Genomic DNA, 25546 nt, shown 5'->3' with positions numbered 1-25546 from the left:
CTTCTTACAGTCAGCAAGAACAAGACCTGGAACTGACTGCGGCTCAGATCATGAGCTACTCATCGCAAAATTCAGGCTTAAACTGAAGAAAACTGGGGAAGCCATTCGGCCATTCAGGTTTGACCTTGATCACATCCCTTATGAATATACAGTGGAGGTGAAGAATAGGTTTAAGGAACTAGAGTTGATAGACAAGTGTGCCTGAAGAACTATGGACGGAGGTTCGTGACATTGTACAGAAGGCAGCAATCAGCACCATCCCAAAGAAAAAGAAATGCAAGAAAGTGAAGTGGCTGTCTGATTAGGCATTACAAATAACTGAGGAAAGAAGGAAAGTGAAAGGCAAAGGTGAAAAGGAAAGAGTCACCCAAGATTTCCAGAGAACAGCAAAGAGGCCTTCCTGAAGGAACAATGCAAAGCAACAGAGGAAAATAATAGAATGGGAAGGACAAGAGATCTCTTCAAGAAAATTGGAGAAATAAAGGGAACGTTTCGTGCAAAGATGGCCATGATAAAGGACAAAAATGATCGGGATCTAACAGAAGCAGAAGAGATCAGGAAGAGGTGGCAAGAATACACAGAAGAATTATACAAGAAGGATCTCAATGTCCCGGACAACCATTACAGTGAAATCGATGACCCTGAGCCAGACATCCTGGAGTGTGAAGTCAAATGGGCTTTAGAAAGCATTACTAACAACAAAGAGAGCAGAGATGATGATATCCCAGTTGAACTATTCAAAGTCCTAAAAGATGATGCTGTTAAAGTGATGCACACATTATGTCAACAAATTTGGAAAACACAACAGATTGGAAAAGATCAGTTTATATTCCAGTCCCAAAGAAGGGTAATGCCAAGGAATGTTCAAACTATCGCACCATTGCACTCATTTCACATGCCAGCAAGGTCATGTTAAAGATCCTACAAGCTAGGCTTCAGCAATATGTAGATCAGGAACTACCAGACGTTCAAGCTGGGTTTCGGAGAGATAGAGGAACTAGAGATCAAATTGCCAACATTCGATGGATTATGGAGAAAGCACGGAAGTATCAGAGAAATGTCTATTTCTGCTTCATTGATTATGTGGATCACAACGAACTGTGGCAAGTCCTTAAAGAGATGGGAATACCAGACCACCTCACATGTCTCCTGAGAAACTTGTATAAGGGGTCAAGAAGCAACTGTCAGAATGGGATATGGAACAACTGATTGGTTTAGAATAGGAAAAGGAGTTCGAAAAGGATGTATATTGTTACCCTGCTTATTTAATTTATATGCAGAGTACATCATGCGGAATGCTGGTCCGAATGAAGCACGAGCCAGAATTAAGATCGCCAGGAAAAACATCAACAGCCTCAGATATGCAGATGACACTACTCTAATGGCAGAAAGTGAGGAGGACCTAAAGAACCTCTTGTTGGAGATGAAAGAGGAGAGCACAAAAGTAGGCTTGAAACTGAACATCAAAAAAACTAAGATCATGGCATCTGGCTCCATTACACCTTGGCAAATAGAAGGGGAAGACATGGAAGTAGTGACAGACTTCACATTTCTGGGATCCAAGATCACTGCAGATGGTGACTGTAGCCATGAAATTAAAAGACGTTTGCTCCTTGGGAGGACAGCTATGGTGAACCTGGGCAGTATAATAAAAAGTAGAGACATCACCCTGCCAACAAAAGTCCGTATAGTCAAAGCGATGGTATTCCCAGTAGTAATGTATGGCTGTGAGAGCTGGACCATAAGGAAGGCTGAGCACAGAAGAATAGATGCTTTTGAGATGTGGTGTTGGAGAAGAATCTTGAGAGTCTCTTGGACTGCAAGAAGATCAAATCAGTCAGTCCTAAGGGAAATCAACCCAGACTGTTCCCTGGAAGGTCAGATGCTGAAGCTGAAGCTCAAATACTTTGGCCACCAAATGAGAATGGAGCACTCGCTGGAGTAGATCCTGATGTTGGGAAAGACAGAAGGCAAAAGAAGAAGGGGACAGCAAAAGATAAGATGGCTGAACAGCGTTACTGATGTAACAAACACAAATTTGAGCAGACTTATTTATTATTATTTATTACGTTCGACTTATATCCCGCCCTCTCCGCAAGCGGACTCAGGGCGGCTCACAACATCATGTCAATACAATTAAACCAATAAAACCATAATTTACATTCTCGATTTTTAAAACCAATTCTATGGTGCTGCATCAGTACAATATAGGCGGCATTGAATTTTTGAACAGCGATCACCAGCATTCTATATGATGTCCGGTGGCAGCCCTCTTTCAGTTAAGCATCAAAGGCCTGCTTAAACAATTCGGTCTTACAGGCCCTGCGGAACACAGATCCCGCAGGGCCCTTATGGCCTCCGGAAGGGTGTTCCAAAGTTCTGGTGCTGCCGCCGAAAAAGCCCTAGATCTTGTCACACCTAACCTGGCTTCCTTTGGTCCGGGGGCGGACAGTAAGTTTTTTGCCCCTGAACGCAGTGCTCTCTGGGGGATATATGGAGAAAGGCGGTCCCGTAGATAGGCAGGTCCCTGACCATAAAGGGTTTTAAAGGTCAATACCAACACCTTGAAGCTAACTCGGAACACAACAGGTAGCCAGTGCAGCTCTTTCAGCACTGGCTGAATGTGCTCCCATCGTGGCAGCCTCATTAACAGCTGTGCCGCAGCATTCTGCACTAGCTGTAGTCTCCAGGTTAGCGTCAAGGGTAGCCCCATGTAGAGAGCATTACAGTCATCTATTCTTGAGGTGACCATAGCATGGATTACCGTCGCTAAATCGTTGTGCTCCAGGAAAGGAGGATGGTGGAAGACAGGCGAGCCTGGCGTGACCTTGTCCATGGGGTTGCAAAGAGTCGGACTCGACTGCGACTGAACAACAATAAAACCTTAAATAAAAAACTATCTTTAGATAGATTTTTCTTCAAAAAGCATTTTATGTAAAAATATTCCAATTTAAAATTTAAAAAATCTGATTCAAATTTAAAAATCCAATATTATTTTTAAAACTGATTTTTATCCACACTGCTACAAAGGAATTTATGGTGCAACATCCCTTGGGAAAGCTATTCTCTGCTCAGAATAAAATGAAGAACAAATGTATTTGTCTCATTTGCATATGAACATTGGACCATCTAACCTTCTTTCACCATAGCACAGAGGATGGAAACTAGACTGCAGGGATTCATTTTGGGAGGATAGAAAACCTGGTCTGCATGCACAGGCAGCATACTCTACAAGCATGGAGTGGAAGGGAAATCTGGCTGAAATTCAAGAGGAAGGATGGGTCAAGAGACGGCTCAAGTGAGAGGAGCAAAAAAAAAGAGAGAACAGAGTAGTTTCAAGTGTGTCACTGAATAAGGAGCAGCGGCTTAAGGAAGACCATAACAGGACAAAGGTGAAGAAGAAGCACTGCAGATTTTGAGAGTTGCTGTAAATCAGGGAGGTGCAGCAGAGCTGCTTAGCCAGGTAGAGCAGGTGAGAAGGAGGAAAGGGTGAATGCTAGAGAAATCAGTCAACTTTTTTTCTCTTTCATACACACCCAAAGCCATATTCAAAGAATGGCAAAGCAAGTGATCCCACAAATGTGTACTAGAAAAGCCACATATACCTACACTCTGTGCATATCCCATGTCTATTTCTTTATGCACTGAACATACTGACTGCTCATTTACTGTGGATTCCATTTCCCATGTTGACCATATTACTGCAAAACCACCATTGCATTTACTACAGAATTCTTATCCAGCACTGTCATTCATTATACATAGTGATTTGGGAGTTTCCCAAGATGAGACAAAATAAAAATCTATTATACTATATACATAACAGCAGACCCTAGGGAGAGGCAGTGTGCTGTGAGATTGTTGGATTAGGATCTGGGAGGCCCAGGTTTGTCTCCCCTACTCTGCTGTGGAAGCTTTGCTGAGCGACCACGGGCCACTCACTGCTTTCCAACCCATCTCACCGGGTGCCTGTTGCAAGGATAAGATGGAGGTGAATGAGATGTAAGCTACTTTGGGTCCCCATTGGGGAGAAAGACAGGGTATAAATGAAGTAAATTAAATATATAAAGAATAGTTTCAGCTTCAGAGCCTCCCAGTTCATCACTTCTAGCTGTGTATGTCCAAAGGGTGAAAAAACTGGCAAAGTATTTTTTTCCCCCTCAAAGATTTTGTCCTCCAAGTGACTGGCCAAGGTTGCCAGCTGGCATCAATAGCAGTTGTGGGGAATCCAAGATTTCACATTGACACAATAACCAACATAAGACTGGCTCTCCAATCGGGTAGTATAAATGTTTAAATGCAAAAAATTATATACCATATATATACGTTTGTTTGTTTTTGTAAAAAAGAAGCTTCTTGACACACACATATGCACACACCCTTCACCTTCTCCAGTGTTGGCTTCTTTTACACTCCAAGGGTACAGTTACAAGATATTTTTGTAAAGCTCTGGATAATACACACACAATGTCTGTTCATTACAGTTCAAAATGCCTTGGCAGTTTTTACTATCTATTCCTTCAACTATCTTCTCCAGAACAAAATCCTTCTCAGTGGAATTCAGACACTGTAATTTGATATAGCCAAAGTAGCAGAGAAGACAGAGCAGGCAGCACCAAATTAAAACTACATTTTATGATTGCTCAGGATACAACAACGGAGGGGGCTTGGTCCTCTGGGCCCCATCTGCAGGTCTTCCAAGGGCATCTGGAACACCACTGTGTGAAACAGGATGCTGGATTAATTGACCACTGGCCTGATTCAGCATGGATGCCAATTGTGCATCAGCCAGAACCCCACAACAGCAGGGACTCCACCTTGGGAGAAGAGGTCTCCTCAGGAGGAGAGCTTCAGAAAGTCAACTCTGAGGCAGCTGACTCTGGCAAACAACAGGGTTGTCAGAACTCACAGCTGACAGCTGGGGCAGAGCCATCAGCATTCCTTACCCTTGGTCTAACAACTGAGGCTCGGTGCTCATTACCAGCCCTCTGGCTTCACTCCCAACCTTGGCATGCAGGAGGCAAAGACTTAGGGCACAGTTTCAGGAGAGAAGATGAAGGATAGCAGAGTGCGTCCTCTGGCTAGACTTCAGCTGCTTGATGAAGATGAGTTGCTGCAAGGTTAGGTTTAAGCAGTTGGCTGCAAGAGGCTTGTTCTATAGACAGGTATAAAAGCTAGTCAAGGGTAGTTCCCATGTGGAAACAACAAGTCAACCTGGTAAGATTCTTAACTACATGTGTATCCTTCAACTGGTTTTGGATCTTCACTTCAATGCATGATTAGGGCTTTGGCTATACCAACCTTGGAATCCTCTATGACCTCTGGACTCTGACTATGCTCTCTCTGAATGTCTCTGATAACACATCTCTGACTGATAGTCCCCCTGGACTGACCTCTGGGGCATTGGTGGGGGGAGGGAAGACAGAGAGAGTGCCTAAAAGCAGGGCTTTTTTTGAGTAGGAATGTACAGGAATGCCTCCTTGGAAGGACAGCTATGGTGAACCTGGGCAGTATAATAAAAAGTAGAGACATCACCCTGCCAACGAAAGTCCGTATAGTCAAAGCAATGGTATTCCCAATAGTAATGTATGGCTGTAAGAGCTGGACCATAAGGAAGGACGAGCGCAAAAGAAAAGATGCTTTTGAGATGTGGTGCTGGAGAAGAATCTAGAGAGTCCCTTGGACTGCAAGAAGATCAAATCAGTCAGTCCTAAGGGAAATCAACCCAGACTGTTCCCTGAAAGGTCAGATGCTAAAGCTCAAATACTTTGGCCACCAAATGAGAAGGGAGCACTCGCTGGAGAAGATCCTGATGCTGGGAAAGACAGAAGGCAAAAGAAGAAGGGGACAGCAAAAGATGAGATGGCTAGACAGCGTTACTGATGTAACAAACATGAATTTGAGCAGACTTCGGAGGATGGTGGAAGACAGGAGGGCCTGGCATGACTTTGTCCATGGCGTCGCAAAGAGTAGGACTCGACTGTGTGACTGAACAACAAAAGTACAGGAATGCAGTTCCACCTGGCTCGGCATCAAGGGGTGTGGCCTAATATGCAAATGAGTTCCTGCTGGGCTTTTTCTACAAAAAAAAAGCCCTGCCTAGAAGTCTCTCTCTAGCTTGTCTAGCCCATGACACTGATCCTGGCAGAGCTGACAGCTAGCAATTTAAAACATTTCTCTAAGCCCAAGGACACCTATTATATATATTTTTGTAATGAGTTATAAAATGAGCTTCTGCTTCTTGAGCAATCTAAGACAAATATATCTTTATCCTGTCCTTCCTCCAATGAGGTCAGAAATGTGTACATGGTTCTCTGATCATTAGTTCTAAATAAGGCAGTTGTCTCAAAATATTCTTTTTATTGAGTAGGGTATATAAATATTTTAAATTCATAAAATCAACACCAAAGTCCAAGTTAAAGCACAAATAAATGGCACAGCAGGCAAAGATCTGTTTTTAGAAGTATCAAAACACTTCTGGATCCCATCTGTTACTTACTAAAATTCCAGTTGCAAGTTTAAATATGAACTTTCAGACTGTGCCAAACCTTTACACAGTGTTTAATCAAGTAAGGTTTTAGAAGTTGACTGAGAGGCTAAAAAATAAGTGAATGCAAGCTGGAAGGCCTGGTTTAGACATTTAACTAGATTACCTAACTGAAATGAGGATTTGCTCAAGTTCTAACAAATGTGGGGCATTAATCTTTTCAGAAAACTTGTGCTATTCCAGAAGATCTTTAGATAACTGGCAACTGAAAGAAGTAACAACAGAAAGCAAACAACTCTTGAATTCCAAATGAAGTTCAGTTACACGTTTCCTATGGTCACAGATCCAGAGGAGTTAGTCATGTTAGTCTGTTTCTGCAAAACAGTAAGTAAAGAGTCCAGTAGCACCTTTAAGACTAACAAATTTCATTGTAGCATAAGCTTTTGAGAAACAAAACTCTCTTCATCAGATGCCTGGAGGGTATGTAGAAACTGGCCAGAGCTATACAAGTGGTAAGGGAAGGGGGGAGTGGCATGTCACAACAAGGCGGGATGCGCTTCTTGCATCCACTCACCCCTCCCCTTACCACCTATATATCTCTGGCCAGCTTCTACACACCTCTCATGCATCTGACAAAGAGCTGTGTTTCTCGAAAGCTTATTCTACAATAAAATTTGTTATTCTTCAAGGTGCTAAAAAGGTAAAGGCAGTCCCTTGTGCAAGCACCAGTCGTTTCCGACTCTGGGGTGACGTTGCTTTCACAATGCTTTCATGGCAGACTTTTTACAGGGTGGTTTGCCATTGCCTTCCCCACTTAAAGGTGCTACTAGACACTTTACATGTTTCCTACTGAGTCACATGTGAGGATTAGAAATCTTGCTATTATTTGACAGAACAAATGCCATATCTGAGTCAGATCTGAATCCTCCACATTATGCTTTCTTCCTTCCCCTTTTAACAAGAATAGCATTATGCAGCTATTTTGATTTGGAAAATATTCTGATGCACGCAAATAAATTGGAATCTGATTCAACATCTTTGATTTATATTCAATAAAGAAAGCATGCCATGTTAATTTTAAATGCTGTATGAATCTCTCAATGTTTCCAAGTGACAAAAATAATTTTATGAAACATTTTAGAAATAAAAAAAAATATTCATGGAAAATATATAGCACCACATGAAAACCTCTGCCCTTGCACACTCCCCTTTTTCTCACATAGCTGAAGCCAATACACAATTAATGTCAGTGCAAACCACAGACTGCTATTACATTTGAAAATAGCAAACTATGGTTGATTCTCCATTTCTAACCCAGGATTTCAAACCACAGTTTGAATCTGGTTTGCAATCTTAGTTCGATACTCTATGGCTCAAACTATGGCTGATACTCTCCTTCTAACCCAGGATTTTGAGCCAGTTTGAATCTGGTTTGCAATCTTGGTTTGGAGGCGAAGCATACATCATAGTTGCACATCAAAGGGTGATTAACACATGGAATTCACTGCCACAGGAAGTGGTAGCGGCAGCTACATGCATAGATGTCTTCAAGAGGGAACTGGATAAACATATGGAGCAGAGGTATATCTGTGGTTATAAGCCACAGGGTATAGACGGAACTCTCTGTCTGGGGCAGTGATGCTCTGTATTGTTGGTGCTTAGGGGGGCAACAGTGGGAAGTCTTCTAGTGTCCTGGCCCCACTAGTTGACCTCCTGATGGCACCCGGCTTTTGTTTTTTTCCTTGGGGGAGGGGCTGGCCACTGGGTGCCAGAGTGTTGGACTGGATGGGCCATTGGTCTGATCCAACATGGCTTATCTTATGTTCTTATAATTTGCCAGGAATGAATGCAACACAAACTACGGCTTGTGCAGAATCATAAGTCACTAATTGACAGGCATGTGACAGAACAGAACGTGCAAGCACAAGGCTTATCCACCCATGAGCTGGCATTATGGCTAAACATTCTTACAGTAAAATTTTGTTTAGATACCTGAATGCAGCAATTCAGTTGCTGTGCCTGTCAAAACATCTGATTCTAACCTTCCAATATAATCCTTCTTTAAATTATGAGCAGTTTAATAATTATTCTTTTCATGGTCTATTTCATGGTGGCATGTCACAACGATGTCACTCAGTGTAACTGTTCAGTGCTCAAGTAACTGCATGATGCAGAGCATGGTGCAGTGCTCTGAAAAATTCCTCATAAGCAACGCCAATCCAAGGCTGAAGGTTGCTCTTATCAGAAACACTTTCTCTTGTTTTCTATTCTTGAAATTTGCCTGGTACCTTTATAGTTTTTGTTTTAAGTTTAGCCACTCATTCTAAACCTACAGTTTTCTGTTTAAGATCTGTGGATTGTACAGGGAACACAACTCAAATCAGTTCAATCCATCTATTACACAGCAAATACCCAACTTCCTAACAGTTTGTAAAGACTTCCTTGGTATCTGCAACTCACAACGGAAGATAAGAGTTTTCCTTTTCCTAAAATCGGGCAAAGGAATCAGTCTTGCTCATGCTCAACAGACAAGTTCCAGCAAAACCAAGACAGAAAGTTTTCCAGAGGGGGATGAGTGTGTACATACACACACTTGGAGACAGAATGTCTAACATCTTATCACCTCCCATTTGGATTACGTCAAACTTTCTGGATTTAGTCATGGCAGCTGTAGGCATGGGGGGGCAGTTAAATTCCTTAGGGGGCAGCCAACTTAAGTGAAATTAATTAAAGGTTAATTAAATTACACACAATTAAAGGTTAATTAAATTACATATAATTTAATTACCGAGGCCCGCATGGTCTGCTACATTAAATGGAGTGTAAGGAAGCTTCATTAAAAGGACGGTTTAAGGAAGCCACACACAAACATCACTACCACCCCCAAAAAAACCCAGTGAAGTCATGATTCACCAGCAGAGCAAACCTCCAGGAAGACTCAAAAGAGGATCGTGGGAACTAGAGTCAGAGTTACAAGATAGTGGGAAACTGCTGTGCTGCCGCTTTGCAGTGTGCTTGACTAGGGGAGGAGTCATGTGACCTGTCTGTGGCTTGGCCACATGACTCCTGGTGCAGGCGCACTGCAGAGGCAGCACAGCAGCCTCCTCGCTCACCTGCTACCCTGGTGCCCAGCTGACAGAGAGCAATCCAGTAGACAGCTGACCACCTGCTCACCCACTGCCCTGGTGCCTGGTCAGCAGGTAGAGTGCCAGCTGCTCACTTGCCTGCTGCCCTGGCTTCATAAATATTTTAAAAATGGCTTTGGGCAGCAGGATTCATGAGGTGTGGCTGTTAATTGAAGGGGTGTAGCCCTGAAAATCCCTGCTGTAGCTATGAGCCCATCCTGGGGAGAGCAAAACTGAGGGGTTTGAAGTCTTTCACCAAATATAAAAGGATCAGCACAGGCCACTTCAGAGCTGGGGAGAACAAAATCAAGGGACTGGAAACTGACCCATTCTTCCTTCTCTTCCCCAGCTGGCCTGCTGTAGCAGGGCAACTGAGGAAGGGAAGACCAATCGGAAAAGCATGTTTAAATGCCCCTCTTCCCTTCTGCAGCTGGCCCACCACAGCAGGGTAGCTGGGGAAGACAGACTGGGGAGGCATGTCTTGCCTTCCTTCCTTTCCCCAAGCTGGGGCAGCTAAGGGAGGGAAGGCGATTGTCCCTTTCAATCCCCTCTGCTTGGAAGCCCAGTGAACTGAAACTGAACCACTCTCCCTTCCCTTCCCCAGCCAGTTCGCCTGGGGAAAGGGAAGAGCGATTGGGGACTCTGAATAAAAGCCAAATAAGATTGGCTTTTATTCAGAATCTCCTTATCAGTAGCCAAATCAGATCAGAGAATCCGATTTGGCTTAATAAATACTCAAAAAATACCAATAAGGGTATTTATTCAGTTCAGCTTATGCCAAATGAACTCCCCTAGAGTAAAGATGTATGTTTCCCAAACATTTTATAAGCCATAAGAAAAGAAGAATTCCCATATTTTAACCCCATGAAGTATTTTTCATGCTACAAAAAAATTAACCTAACCGGGATAGCCCAAGCTAGTCCAATCACAGATCTTGGTATGTAGCTTTCTCTTCACCAATCTCCACATTTGGAATATTAAAGTTATGATGCAGTGATGCCACTTGGAAAGCTTCAAAATAAAATTCAGTTCTCTTTTTTGTCATAACACTGAATGAGCACGGTAAAGCGAGGCAATGTTGCTGTGGAAGAAACAGGCACTGCTGAGTGCGCACATGCTCAAAATATATTTGTCAGAACATGCAACTTTCCCCTCTTTCATTTTCCATACAACTATACTAGAATGCAGGAGGAGCAGAAGTGCAGTGATAACCACTGTTAGCTCTGAAAGCTGTAATGAGTTTATGCTAAAAGGGGGAAGTAGGATATCCATTTTTTTCTGGAAGCTACCCACATAAAGCAGTCATTGTGTCCAACACTGTGTAGTGGTTATGGCAGGGTTCCCCAATGTGGTGCCCATGGGCACTATGGCACTTGCTAGTACTTCCTCTGGTGCCCTCCAAGCTTTTTAGGAGGGCTGGTAAGAATCTCAGCTTTCCTTAGTCAATGTCCCCCCCCCTACAAGGATCTTCCTTAATTCCTCTTTAACATCCCATCACTCCTCCCTAGTATTTCCTTCCTTTTTCAAACTCCCCTTTCTCCCCCATCCCCCTCTTCAGCTTTCCTTCATTTCTTTTTAGTCCCCTTCTGAGATCCTTTAGCAATCTGAAGGGAGGGAGTGTATCTGGCTGTGCTTCCTCTGGCAGCTATTTTGGATCTGGCTCCGTTTCCTGTGGCAGCCATTTTTGAGTGCTGCTCACCACTCCCTCTCAAAATTCCAGAAGTGCCCACAAGCTCAAAAGGTTGGGAACCCTAGGCTAGAACGCCAGACTAAGATCTGAGAAGCCCAGGTTTGTGAAGCAAACTTGTCTGCTAACATTATATCCCATAAACTAATCCAGTAGCGAGAAAAGCCTTCACATTTCTATTGTACAGCTATCTGTGTAGCTCAGAGGAGGAAAAAAGAGTCCTTCCTGTGAGCTGGGAAATGCCAATATTTTCCAAAAAGTTCAACAAATGGATTAGCTGGTACAATGTAGTTCCTCTTCCATAAGGACAATACTCTTGACCAGAATCTCTGGATTGCATATCCCAACCACCACCGATGAAACAAGGTCCCTTTCTCGTTGTATTTCTTCTAGGTTATCTGAACCTGAGCTTATTATGCGTTTGAGCTTTACTGGGCTAAGATACCATCTGCTCATTAGCTTAAAAGCTTGCTTCTTTAAATTAATACAAAAAGACTTCAAAGAGAGCACAGACCAAACTGTTGGAAAGATTGAAAGGAATGTTTTATTTCAAGATAGAGTCCCTGAAAATTTATACAGTGTGGGTATACCTCCTTTAAAATAAAAATGTCTATTCCTAATTTCCCCCCTCAATTACTTTAAGCAGTCTAAGAACCGAGGTTTTGATTTTGAACATACAAAATGTTGGATTTTAAGGTATATGAACATTGTCATGGAACAGTCTTGAAACTTATAATATATTAAAATTAATTTAGATTAAATCAGATTTCCTCCATGTCTCAAATGAGCTTCCCAAAGATTAGGGGGTAGGATATGAATCAGGAGACTAGCCATTTGAGAGGCACAAGTTTTTTTTCTTTTATTTGCCACATATCAAGAATATGGGTTTTATTTAGCCGCTGTGAGGTGGGAACTCAAATAAATTCTTCCATCTCTCTTATATTCAATACCTATCTACAGTCTGAGCAAACTATCTGATGGGTATTTATCCTACCTTTTTTTTTAAACCCCCCTGCAAACATACATCTTTACAATAACTGTTAAAATACTTAAAATACATGTAAAATAGTCAAAACATACAACACTAGTTAGGAAAGAGGGATGACTGAGGGGATGCCCAACAAAACAAAGAAGTCTACCTGCACGGGCCAAAGACAGCAACAGAAGGAGGGACACAAATCTCCCTGGGAAGAGAGTTCCAGACCTTTGGTGCCACATCCAAGAAGACCGTCTCCTAGGTTGCCATCTGCCTAATCTCAAAAGGTAGGGGGCACCTGAAGCAGGGCCTCCAAAGATGATGGTAAGGGTCTGGGGCAGATTCATAATGCATTATGTATGTTGGTCTCAAACCATATACAGCTTTGACGGTCAAGACCAGCACCTTGAATTGTGTCAACAAATGGGAAGCCAGTATAGATGGGTCAAGATTAGAGTGATATGGTCCTTATGACTCATTCCAATCAACATCCTACTGCAGTATTCTGTACCAACTGAAGTTTCTAAAAACTTTTCAAGGGCAGCCCAAAAAAGAGTGCATTGCAGTATGTCTGGCTGCCTTGACCAGGGCCAGGGCCCTTTCAGTCCTGGCCCCAACTGGTAGAATTCTTTGACAAATACCACCAGGGCCCTGTGAGATCTTACGCTATTCTGCAGGGCCTGTAAGGTAAGATATTCTGCTGGGCTCTCAGTTGAAGACAGCAATCATTTCCATTTCGGCTGGCATCCTCTCTTCTTCTCCAGGCTACTCTGTTCCTCCCCCACCACCACCTACGAGGTGGCCTCAGTCTCAAATAGAAAACCAAAAAAATTCGTTATCTGCCTCTATTATTATTTATTTATCATTATTATTATTTATTATATTTCTGAATTGCCTAATCCCTGCTGCCAGGTGATGTACAAGTCCACAGAATTCTGTATTAACATTGTTCTGTGTTTTATTTTATGGTCTTGATGTTTTTTATGAAATTATGAACATCACCCAGAGTCCTGCAGTAGCAGGGATTTGGCAATCCATAAATTTAAATAAATAAATTTAACCAGGACACATATCACAGTTCTTTTCCATCCAGGAAACTCCACAGCTGGTTAACCAGTCAAAGCTGCTGGCACTCTTAGGCACAGCTGCCACCTGCTTATCCAGTAGTAGGCCAGGGTACAAGAGCAGCCCCAGACTACGGACTTGTTCTTCCAAGGGGAGTGCGATCCCATCCCAAATGGGTGACATTTTAAATCCCAGGTCGACACAACTGAGAGTAGTTATCAAAAGCAATTGGTCATCTAAAAGCTCACCAACCCCAAAGTTAGTGATTAAAAGAAGAGCAGCAAAATACGATATAGCCCTGGTTATTGTCTGATTTTCCTAGTTCCTATTTAGAGTGGTCCATCTATGAGTTAAGAGCACAATTAAGATCACAGCCCAGAAGGTTCATTCCCACTTTGGAAATTATGCAGAACTTTAAGGGCAAAATGGTTTAGCCCACAATGAGGGCATAACATACTTTGAGATCACAACTTCCCTTTCAGGAGCAAGGACCTGGTCCCTCTTTATAGATGCTGTTACATTTGACTAATCTGTTCCTAGGAAAATGCTCCTTGACTGTGTAAGGACCTTCTCACTAAAAAAACTGCTGGTTAAACACTTAATAACAGAGTAAGGGGTTTTTTCCTCCCTGAACCATGATCACATCTGTTTTCCCTTGGTTAAGAAACCTATCTCCCTGTTTGAGCAGGCAGTCTGGCCAGGCAAAGATAATACCCTGAAGTCAAAGGGTGTCATGTACAAACAGTATGAGCTTATAGTCAACATATATTCTACATACAGGCTTGTCTTTCCCTCTGTAGCAAGCTCCTATATATTCAACCACAAGCAATGAAGAAAATAACTCTCAACCAGCCGATATCTCATATCCTCAGCTTGCCCAATCAAAAATCAGCAGGTCCAATTACTGGGTATATCTGAGCCTAGGAGAAACTCTAAAGAGTTATATCCCTCCCATCTGGAGGCCAACTGAGAGAGTTGCAAGTGTACCTTACTCAACTGTTCTCAGAAAAAGCAACAGAGAAGCAGCACAAGCAGCTGAGATGCTTGCTTATCCTTACGTTAGTAAACAGATTGGCTTCATGTCTTCCATTTGTGTTTCATGACGGATGTAAACAGAACAATTTCCCATTTTAAATTATTTGGAAGATTTTCTAAAAACAATATTGCTGGGCTGGGTTCAGAATGACACTTATTCAAAACATAAAGTTGTCCCTGTTGAGGCTGATTCTACAGAATCAGCATGTGGTATTAGAAGCTTAATCCTGACTGGGTTAACCCAGGCTGGCCCAATCTTGTCAGATATCAGAAGCTAAGTAGGGTCAGCCCTGGCTAGTATTTGGATGATAGACAGCCAAGGAATACCAGTGACACAGAGGCAGACCATGGCAAACCACCTCTGAATGTCCCTTGCCTTGAAAACCCTATGGCAGGGGTGGCCAACTGTAGCTCTCCTGATGTTTTTTGCCTACAACTCCCATCAGTCACAGTCAGCATGGCCAATGGCTGGGGCTGATGGGAGTTGTATGGGGAAAACATCTGGACAGCTATCATTGGCCACCCCTGCTCTATGGGGCCACCATAAGTCAGCTGTGACCTGAGGCCACTTTCTGCCACCACACTGAATAGGGCCGTAACCAGTGGGGGGGCACAGGGTTAGTGCCCCCTATAGAATCTGCAGCACCCCCACCCAATATTCCCTAATCTTTCCCTTTCAGTGAAAGAAAAGATTGGGTGGGGGCGCTGCAGATTCTATAGGAGACCCTGCCCCTGTGCCCCACTTGCTGGCTACGGCCCTGCATTAGAAGCTTCATCAAGGAGGTCCATGTATTTATTTGCACCTCTTTAAGGTTCTGTGATTGAATACATTTGCTCTTTAAAAAAAAAAGACTCTCAATAAAATTATTTTAAAAATCGTGCATTTTATATTCCTGATCAAGAGAAACTTTAGTTTCACACTTGTCTCAAAATTATCTTTGTTTCAACGATGCATGAAATTTCACTATATCACTGGGATGTGCCAATGGTTTGCTTAGGAGTAGTCAGGTTTAACAGGCTGTTTCTATCACCAGTGCTATCCATCCTTCAACTCTATTATCTGTCTCTGCCAGTCTGCCAGGAAATTTTTCATATCTTATGCCAACTGCGCCATCACTGAGCCCCAGAAATGCAAGTTGTTCCACTGAGACTGATTTTCCAAACATTCACAGTTCTCAATTGCCACTCCTTTTCTGCATTCTTCATAAAGTGCTTTCTCCAAATATCAAATCTCACGCTGAAGGGTGAATTAAGCTCTACTGCTGCCTGTGCAGTTTTTACCACGCCATCAAGGTTGCATGAATATCTTCCACCTTCCCTGAAAGTAGATTTTCAGATCTAATTTAATCCAGAGCTCAGTCTGGTGCTCTTTATAATCCCTCCAAGAGGTTTTGTAGCTCCTCTTCAGTGATTGGCATCGACTGCCGACCAACTACAGCGCTGTCCTCCATATTATTTTTCTCTTGGCCACTGTTTCCCACCATTGATTCCTCAGGAGTCAGAGAGCGTTTTTAGAAATAAGCCTTTAAGGTTTCTATTTGACTTAATAACACATTTAAGGCTTTCTTTGGCTGATTTACCAACTTAATAGCTTCACTTTACAGCTGTACTGATGCCAATGACCAAAATTACATCTAAGACAGGTTCAGGTTAAATGTATACAGCAACCTCACTAAAACTAAGCAGGCACAGTCACTGCTTGAAAGGAAAAGCACGTTGAGAACCCCATGTATGCTACATTGATTTCTAAAGAAACTGGGATAAAAATTTAACAAAACTGAGTTAATACGTAATTTTTCTATGAAAGACAGAAATGTGGCTACAAAAGGTAAATATGGCATTTTGATTCCATCAACAAGGACATCTGTTTTTCATGTCATGGACTAATACTGCTCTGAATGCAACTATTAGCCCTAGTTTCTAGGAATACTTCAGCTGTTTAGTATCTTTATTAAGTCTAGTAACAATACCGAACAGCAATCATTGATTTTATCATTGTTCCCCATAGTATATCGTTTCAAAGAGCTCAAAGAATGTGGACTGCATGACTAGAAGTTTTTAATACTGCTCTGCCATAGTAGAAAAGCCTCATCTAGGTGCCAACATATTTTAATTGTTAAAGCAGTTAGTTTATATGAAGACATGCAGAAAATATGAACTAAAATGTTAGGGACCTGATTAAACATCATTATTTAAACCTGCCTTTAAATGGTTTAAATAACTCTACAAATGTCAAGGCCAAACTCTTAAAAGACCAAAAAACTTAGGAACTTAGTTTAAGACAGTCCTGTAATCATGTTTCTAGCTGACTGTGATCCAAGTGAAAAAATACCTATACTGGACAAACCCACACTCAGAGCAAACTTCCTTGAAACAACCAGTGGCCATCTAACTTTGGGGGAAGGAATCACAGAACATCTTGAACATTGGCTAGATTGTAAGCTTTTGTGTGCTAGAAGCACACTTCATCATGGAATGGCAAACAGTCCTAAGTATAGAGACAGCAGCACAAGCAGCTGAGGTGCTTATTTGAGGTGCTGAGGTGCACAAGCAACTGAGGTGCTTGTTTCTCTATACTTAGGACTGTTTGCCATTCCATCCTATTGTTTGATGAAGTGTGCTTCTAGCACACAAAAGCTTACATTCTGAATAAAACTTCATTGGTCTTAAAGATACACTTGACTCCTACTTTGTTCTATTGCTTCAGACCAACACGGCTGCCCACTTGTATCTATCTACTGGCTAGATTGTTAACCAAAATCCATTGCAATGAACATTTTACACCAGTACGAAACATTTTTTTCACTGGCTCTAAGTTAGCTTTTATTCTATGCACAACTAAAAATACTGACTTGACTTCTAGGTCTCCCCAGAGGTCTGGTTCGAAGGTACCTGAAGGACTGGCTCATCTCTACCCACCTACTGAGGCAAACTTTGGAGATTCTTCTCCAGGCATCCCTATTTTCTGATATTACATGGCAACCAAGGCATTTTCTGCAGCTGCACTCCACTTATTTTATTATTGCTCAAGGTGGCACCCTCCTGAGGGACAAAATTTTTTAATGTCTTTTGGATGCTAGGCAAAATCTACCCTGTTCACAAGTGCTTCAGCAATGTAAACTCCTGTTTTCCTTTTTCTTCCTTTCCTGCTGTTGCTCACTCTATGGTATTCTGGCTATTGTGGTGTTCCAGGACTGATTTTAAGCTGCTTTCTCCATTCTGATTTAGTTCTTAACATACTTCATTATATTGTTTAAATACTCCGTTTTGTTGTTTGTGAGGTGCTTTGGGTACCATGTTAGGGGGGAAAAAGACAGATTAGACATTTGTAAGAAGTGAACTACCAAAAAAGCAATGAGGGAATGCAAAGTTCATGCACAACAGGATTCTCAAGACAGATGGAGCCATCTTTCCATCGCCAAACACAACCAGTAACATGAACTTTCTGGATAAATTTGAATCAGAAATTCTTCTGAGCAAATTTATATTAATAATTTAAATAGTTAAATGTTACGGAAATTTAAATAAACATTAGCAAAAGAAAGCAAATACACCTTATACAAGCTTAAATCACGTACAAGCACTGAGGTTTGTCTAAGCTTCATATCCTACATTTAAGACCATGTAACATGATTGATTTGCAGCACAACAGTGCTGACAGTGATAAACAGACCACATTTATATATTTAGGATCACTGGATAAGACACAGGTGGGTTGACAACCATTCAGCTAATGATTCTTACAGACCAATTAGGTTGTGGGGCTGAGTGCTTCCCCCCCACATACACACTTTATCATCAAACTGTTTGGGATGAAGTTACTTTGTCTTCATGAAGTTTTCCTCTGTGTGATCTGAAGTGTTCAAATGCTTTGCTGCCTTCCCCTTTCAAACTTAATTTACACACTAAAACAGACTGAGTGCACATGACTGTATACAAAGATCTAAGAAGTGAAACTGATAGCTGGCTTTGGGGAGGGGGGGAGACACACAGTTTACAATAAGTTTACAAGTCCAAGCTCAAAAACTATGTAGGGTTTGCTGCTGTTATCAAGCTCCAGAATCTAACAGTGTTTCATGAGCTTTAACTATTCCTTCTCCTCACATTCTTTAACAGAAAAACCCTATAAAGCTTCATCTATGTCAGCAATACCCCCCACAATCTTGCTTACATTGATTTCCTCTAAAAATTGCCATATTATCTCATGACTGCACATCCTTGAAGATATTAAAAACTAGGGGGGGAGGGTTTCCAATAAAGACTTCTCTAAAATGTAGCACAAGCTGCAACTTAAGTAGATGCATTTTTAAAAGGTAGCTCAAAACAGTCGATACCTCAGGATCAAATAATTAAATTCTCTGAAATGTGTATGGCAGAGGATAAGAGCCACAGGGAAGCAGAAACAATTGATGCCTACTTCACAAATGGGCAAGAGGTGCTGTAGTTCTTCTCTCACTGCTGCTGAAGCTAATAAAGGCAGGAAAGCTAACTTGCTGAACTAACAATATTTGGTGGCAGAAATTCTCAACACCCATCAACAAAACCTGACACTTCCCAGATGTAATTTTAAAACATCCAGCCCCCTGACTGTTTTGACATATTTGTAAACCTGATTGGACAGTACCACATGGGCTAACACAGGAGGAAATCGTTCCATGCCAATAATACGTTCCATTACAAGAGTTATACCTACCGAATGGAAGCAACTTAAGAACAACACAACTATCTATATTAAGGGGGGGGGGCACATGCATATCCCAGTACACACACACCCCTACACACTCACTTTAACTAATGCAGATTATTCTACCCAAAAATTATCACTGCTGAATAAATGCATGGAAGTAATTAGACATTTTGGAAGCAAAAAGAGACATTTAAATAAAAAAAGCAGTGGTCAACTTTAAAAGTAGGTTGTTACTATGTTTACCTCATTTACCACAGTGTATGGAATTGAACTTTTGAGTCATTTAAGCATTGTTGCACAGAAAAGACAGACAGGAAAACATAAGTGAAAATGAAGCTCAGTTTCTTCTGAGACAAGTTTTGCCTACAGTCTCATCAATACAAAAAGAATTAAAGTTCTATTAATCTACTATGTATTTAAAAGCAACATAAATCCCAGCTAACCTTCATCTTCTCTCAACATGCAGAGAGCAGGTAAGAGTTAATCCTCCAGGGATTAAAAAATCATGACTAGCTTTAACTAGAATCCAAAGCACCCCATTAGCCCCGTTTAAAAAAAATCTTCAAAATATCTGAGATGACTTAAAAAAAAACCCAATAGCAGCACCATCTTAAGCAGAGTTACACCCAGCAACATCAACAGAGTTAGAAGGGTGTGAATCTGTTTAGGACTGCACTGTTAAAGTACTAGTTCAACCAGTGCAGAAATACTGATAAAATTCAACAACTCAATTCAATAGAATTTATCGCTTATTGAAAAACCCAAACAGCTAAAAGGGGGGGGGGATCAGTTGAATTATACTAAAACAAAAAGCCATCAGTAAAGCATAAATTCATCACAGTTCAAAGTCACCTACCAGTGCAAAGGCAGTTACTGCGTCATTGTAGTCAGTTAAGCACCAACTCAGTTGCACAGATTAAAAGTGTACACTTTGTGAATATACAGTACACACCATTATACAGGAAGTGATTACATATTTATTTATCCACATTATTGATACAGCAGAGAACTGGGATTTGTTCGTGTACACATTTAACATTTCAAGGAGGCATTATCAGTCACCCTGACCTAAATAGCCCAGGCAAACCCAATCTCATCAGATCTTGGAAACTAAGCAGGGTCGACTCTGGCAAGTACTTGGAAGGGAGATTTCCTAGGAATACCAGCAGGCAGGGGCAGGATTTATTCAGCCACTTCCCTGACTATCCTCCATGCCCCAGTAGAGGTGTCACCAGGAGTCACCATGACTTCCAGGTGCACATACACACAAATACAAAACAAAAGAAGTTTTAAATGGAGGCACTGTGTAGTCTAAAAGCTCCAAAGGCAGCTTAAAAAAAATCCACTGAAATATCATCCAAAGACAAAGAAGACTTAAGTAGCTGATTCAAATAAGTATGTGTACCCTTTTACTTTAACATATGAAATGGCCTGGCATTGTAGCTGAGACAAGAATTCAGGAGGTTTAAATCTCAAAAAGTGGGAGAAAAACCATCTCACCTATTTTGAAGGAGCCAATACAGTAGTTCTCACCAAGCAGTTTCATCACACTTGTTTCTTAAGTCTTGGGGATCCAATCTTAAGAAACTTGAATAAAACCAAAACAAACAGGAAGCCTTAAGTTACTCTCTATCTGCTAACTACTTAGCAAAGCACTGATGCCATCACAGCCAGGCCCATCACAACCACATGCTCTTAACTTGGCAACTGTCATAGACTTTCTTATGATGCTTGGCTTGGAAAACTCTTTCTCTAGCTGTGCAGAAAATACATCCTTCCTTTGGAAGTGTGATTTGATCTGACATATTTATTTTTACTTATATCTAGTAATTTTATTTCCCAGTACCAACAAATACCTGGACTGAAATACTTGATTAGGAAAAAAGTAATCAATTTTGGTCTAAATGTTATATTTATCCAAGCTAAAAGCTTTATGTGGAACTGGTTTTATTGGAATTGTATTTATAAAAATGTAAAGACAATATAATATGTACTTCTCTTGGTTGTGGAGGTACCATCAAGTCACAGCTGATTTATCACAATATGATGGGGTTTTCAAGGCAAGACACATTCAGAAGTGGTTTGCCACTGCCTGTCTCCATGACACAATCCTGGTGTTCCTTGGAGGTCACCTATCCAAAAATTAGCCAGGGTCAACCCTGCTAAGCTTTCAAGATCTGATGAGATTGGGCTAGCCTGGGCTATTCTAAGTTAAACAAAAACCTCAATGCCAATAAAAATGTTAACACTCTTATTCCAGTATATGCAAAGAACCGTGGATGAGATGCCATGTGTTGTCCACTCATCTATTTCAACAAAAATTTACTCTTCTATAGAGGTCACTGGTGCACCTCAGGTTCACAGTAACTCTACGGCATCACTCAAATTACTTGTTAGATTCCTATCAGATTGGCAATTACAATGTACTTTTCACAATATGACAGAAGGAAATAATTTTAGCTTTGACAGTAGAACTACTGACTTGGTTTTAAAATTTAATTACTTGTGCTTTAATCCCCCCACATTGATAAATTGATAGAAATCCATTCACTATATAATTCCTGGGGATCATCATTTGAAAAAAAAAATAATTACAATTTTGAAACTTGTGTGACAATAACATCCATCCAGTTATTAATTTTATTAAAAATGAAATCTTTAGAAAACAAAAATTTTCCCCTGAAAGAGGCAGGGAGAATAAAAAGGAAAATTTTTCCCTGAAAAATAAAGCACTGGAAAATTTTCTACCCCACATCTCTGGACAGCATTCTTCCAAGAAGTAATAAGGATCACTTCCATCTCTCTAACACATATCTCTTTACCACACCATGTCCTCCCAGCACTGCTGCACAGATATAATATACTACATATTGAACATGTCCTATTTTCAAAAGCAAGCTATGCGTTAGTTACAATACTTTTGCCACAGAGTATGCGGTCATTAAATAATACCTAAAGCATCCTAAGACTCAAATAAATATTCTAAACCAAACCATGGTCTTCCATAGTTCACCACTCTAATTTCTACAGTAACAGATGCTCTCACATTCTGACATTTATCCTATGGAATGCTATACATGCTAGGTGCTGTGCCACCTTAAATGGCATCTGTATAGGGCCTAGTAATGGTGATATCCTTTCAAAATCAGAATACACTGGCTAATCCTGGCCCTTCAAATATTATTACTGATCACTTTTATCAGCAAAAACATCAAAACAAAAAATAAAATATGAGACATTTCAGCATACAATATATTTATTGTAACAATAAATAAAATATAAAGCCATGTTGACTGTTCAGCAAGTCTCAGAGGACCCTGAAATAAGGAACATTGACTATGCTCTTACCATTCTCTTCTACTCTACTTCTAAGGCTGAGAGACAGGGGCTTCAGCAGTTGCCAATATAACTAGGAAGCAGCACCCTGACACCATCTCTAGTTAAAATCCAGAATTTCCCCCACAGTTTGCAACTCTAAATGTTGTTTTGTAAGGTCTACCAAATAAAGTGGAACATTGCTTAAACATATACTCTTGATGAAAATTATCATGGTCAACTCATAAGGTGCAAGAAGATATGGCTCTTCTTTTCAGTACATCTTAATTCTGTGAAACTGAAAGCATCAGAAGGAAGGGGACTGTGTGTTTCTGCAGTTGATTTAACAACCTTCTAAGAGCCACCAAATTTTGAGGAACACCTCTAGATGCTAAGAGACACCAAAGGACAGCTATTCCTACATTTTCCTCTTGTGAATTTCCAGAGACTTCTGGCTGGTCACTGCTGGCAACACAACACTAGAGCAGACAGTTATTTCCGCACAGAATCTACATGTGTGATTCCATGAAGTTCTTACTTCAAATATCATCTCAACTACAGCTCATTAGGCAACTATTTCAGCCTCCTTCATAATAATGGATTAATTTCAGCCTAATTCCAAATCCAACCATTTTATTCAGGATAAGAAACATCTGGATTCCAAAACACAATACAACAGCCCTGCTAAAGCTAAGCAGATCCAGGCCTGGTCTGCACTCAACTGGACACCACCTTGGTTCTGGTTGGATGGGACACTATTCCCAGTTCCACCGAAGAAACAGAAAATATAAATGTAATAAACACTTTAAAGGATTGTTGTGAAGATCATAATGTACCCTATTGCACTCAAAAACACTTTATAAATGCAGAGAGTTATTCATCCAAAAGGATAAGAGTGCATGTGTTTATATCCACCTATATTGATTGATTCATGACTGGCTGCAATCTGCTGTGCACTAGCTTCAAAGCTTTACTGAAACCTGCAGATCTTGCATCTGAATTAACATGCAATAATTTGTGCTCAACTTTTCCTCATTTTCTAAGATGTTCCCCCTTCCCCATATACACATCTGAAATCCCTGGATGGGACCAGAACCATTTTTTAAAAAACCCTCTGGGTTCTCCTCCTCCAGGTACTTTGGTTTCTCATAATGAATTTGCAGACACCAATGACAGATCATATCATTCAATTGGGGGGGGGGAGCCAGACCATCTTGAGGTTCACCCTATCTTTCGCACCCACAGTCACATCACAAATATGATTCTAAGTAGGGTTTCCACCTTTTAACCTGGTAAATTATGAACAGCCCAGATATTCAAGTCAGCATGGGAAGACAAGTAGGAACTTGTAAGGGGCCTTAAAGTTCCTATCTTTCTGTAAGGTAGAGGTGAAGCAGACTCCAGGGGAAAATACTTCCATGTCACTAAAAAAAAAAATTCATCTGAGAAAACAGAATTTGTATCTCATTTTTTGCTTTGTTCTTCTTCCAGGCCCTGGGCTGCACAACTAGAGTCAGCTCCTCTGATTTTATGCTAATACCCCTATGAGATTGAGAGACAGACTGTTCCAAGGTTGTCCAGTGAGTTTCAGGGCTCAACTATGATGTGAACCCTGCTCTCTTTAATCAAAGTAATGAGCTCTAACTACTACAGTACACTTGCTCTTTCCCTATAGAAAAATCTTGAGGGGAAATTCAAACAACTTGACATCAGAGTAATATGAGACTGATGATGCAGACTGCATCATGAAGACATAAGATGCATCTGCTTTATTTGCTCTAAAGAAGTGACAAAATATATCTTATAAGACTCATACTGTCCATTTGAGATGCTATTGCACCTTGAAGATGAGCAAGCCTACAGCTAATGTGTAAAAGGAAATGCAGTCTACTCTGCAAAAATCAGGAGGTGTAGCTTTTTTCCCAACTTGGGAGACAAACATTCTATCTCCTGCCAATCACACTGCTGTAGAAGGCACGGGAGCAGGTCAGGCCAGTTTTAAAGAGTTGTCAACTGGAGTTACCAATTTTTCAACAGGTCACTGTTGTTGCATCATTAACAGAACCGTGAGCCGCAACCATCAGTAAGTTTATACGGTTTTGCCCCCATGCCCATCGTTGCGGATCAAGCTTCGCTAAGATGCACAGGAGCATACCAAATGCAGTTTTTGCTTGTACACTGGTCAGTTGGCAACTCATGCTCCCAGCGGCCAAGAACTTCATTCAAGAACAAGAGAAGAAAGGCAGCCTTTCCGATCCCCTGCACATTCCACCCGCCTCCGGGAGGCCCAGGTTAGCCGAGTGGCGGCGGCGGCTCACCAGGAGTAGGTCTGCTCCGCCATGGTGCCGGCAGCAGCCGCTCCTCCTCCTCGGCGGCGTCCTCGTCCCGGGCGTCGATCTCGCTCCCTTGGCTCAGCCGGCTCGCTCGTCGGGGCTCAGCAACGGCCCCGCTGTGGCTCCCGGCCCAACATGGCGGCGGCCGTGAGGAAGGGGGGGGATCCCCGCCCGGACGACGAAGGAGAAGGCGGAGGCTCAGCAGTGGCAGCCGCACCGCAGGGCCGCACGCCAGCGCCGGGCGGGCCTCATGACCGGGAGGCAGCGGCGACAGGCTGAAAGGAGGGGAGCGGACGAGCGGCGAACTCGGAAGGGGAGGCCGCTCTCCGGCTGGCCCTTCGCTAGTTCCCGCACGGACGGACGGAGGAGGAGGGAGGGCGGGGGAAGAGGACGCGCGGAGGCGGGACCTGCAGCCGAGCGTCGCTCACAGGCCTGCGCACGCGCAAGCCTGCGAACAGCGAGTCACGTGCTCACAACAGGCTCACGTGCCTGACGCAGCCGCATTGGACAGTCGTGGGAAGAAAAGGCAGGAGGGAGAGAAAGGAGAGACTGGGTTTTTGTGCGTGCGTGTCTGTCGTTTCAAGGGCCCTCCCGCACCGGCGCTTCAGTTCTGCTGAAGGTGAACGCGAAAATGGCAGCGGCTTGTTGCGTGAGTGGCAGTGCGCTTGCGCCCGTGGGGGGCGCCTGCAGGACGCTGCTGTCCGGCTGGCGTTTGTCGTTCGTTTTGTGGCCTTTTGGCCCCTTTGTTCTGGACTGCTACTCTCTCTTGGAAAGACGCAGCTGGCCAGGGAGGTCATCCCCATTCATAATCAGAAAAGGGGCCGTTGTAGGCGAAA

The 25546-nt window shown here is 42.1% G+C and overlaps 1 protein-coding gene across 1 annotated transcript in view; it reads right to left on the bottom strand.

Moving 5' to 3' along the window:
• SPPL3 (signal peptide peptidase like 3) overlaps positions 1–25131 on the bottom strand; it is a 60396-nt gene extending 35265 nt beyond the window's left edge. The window contains exon 1 of the mRNA XM_060249270.1: positions 24696–25131. Within this exon, the coding sequence (XP_060105253.1) occupies positions 24696–24718 (23 nt within the window). The 5' untranslated portion in view covers positions 24719–25131. The remainder of the gene's footprint in view (positions 1–24695) is intronic.
• Between the last annotated feature and the right edge of the window lie 415 nt (positions 25132–25546).

Source organism: Heteronotia binoei, chromosome 11 (assembly GCF_032191835.1).
Source record: "Heteronotia binoei isolate CCM8104 ecotype False Entrance Well chromosome 11, APGP_CSIRO_Hbin_v1, whole genome shotgun sequence".
NCBI classification, from domain to species: Eukaryota; Metazoa; Chordata; class Lepidosauria; order Squamata; family Gekkonidae; genus Heteronotia; species Heteronotia binoei.
Note: the sequence above shows the minus strand (reverse complement) of the source record. Positions and strands in the feature narration are given on the sequence as shown.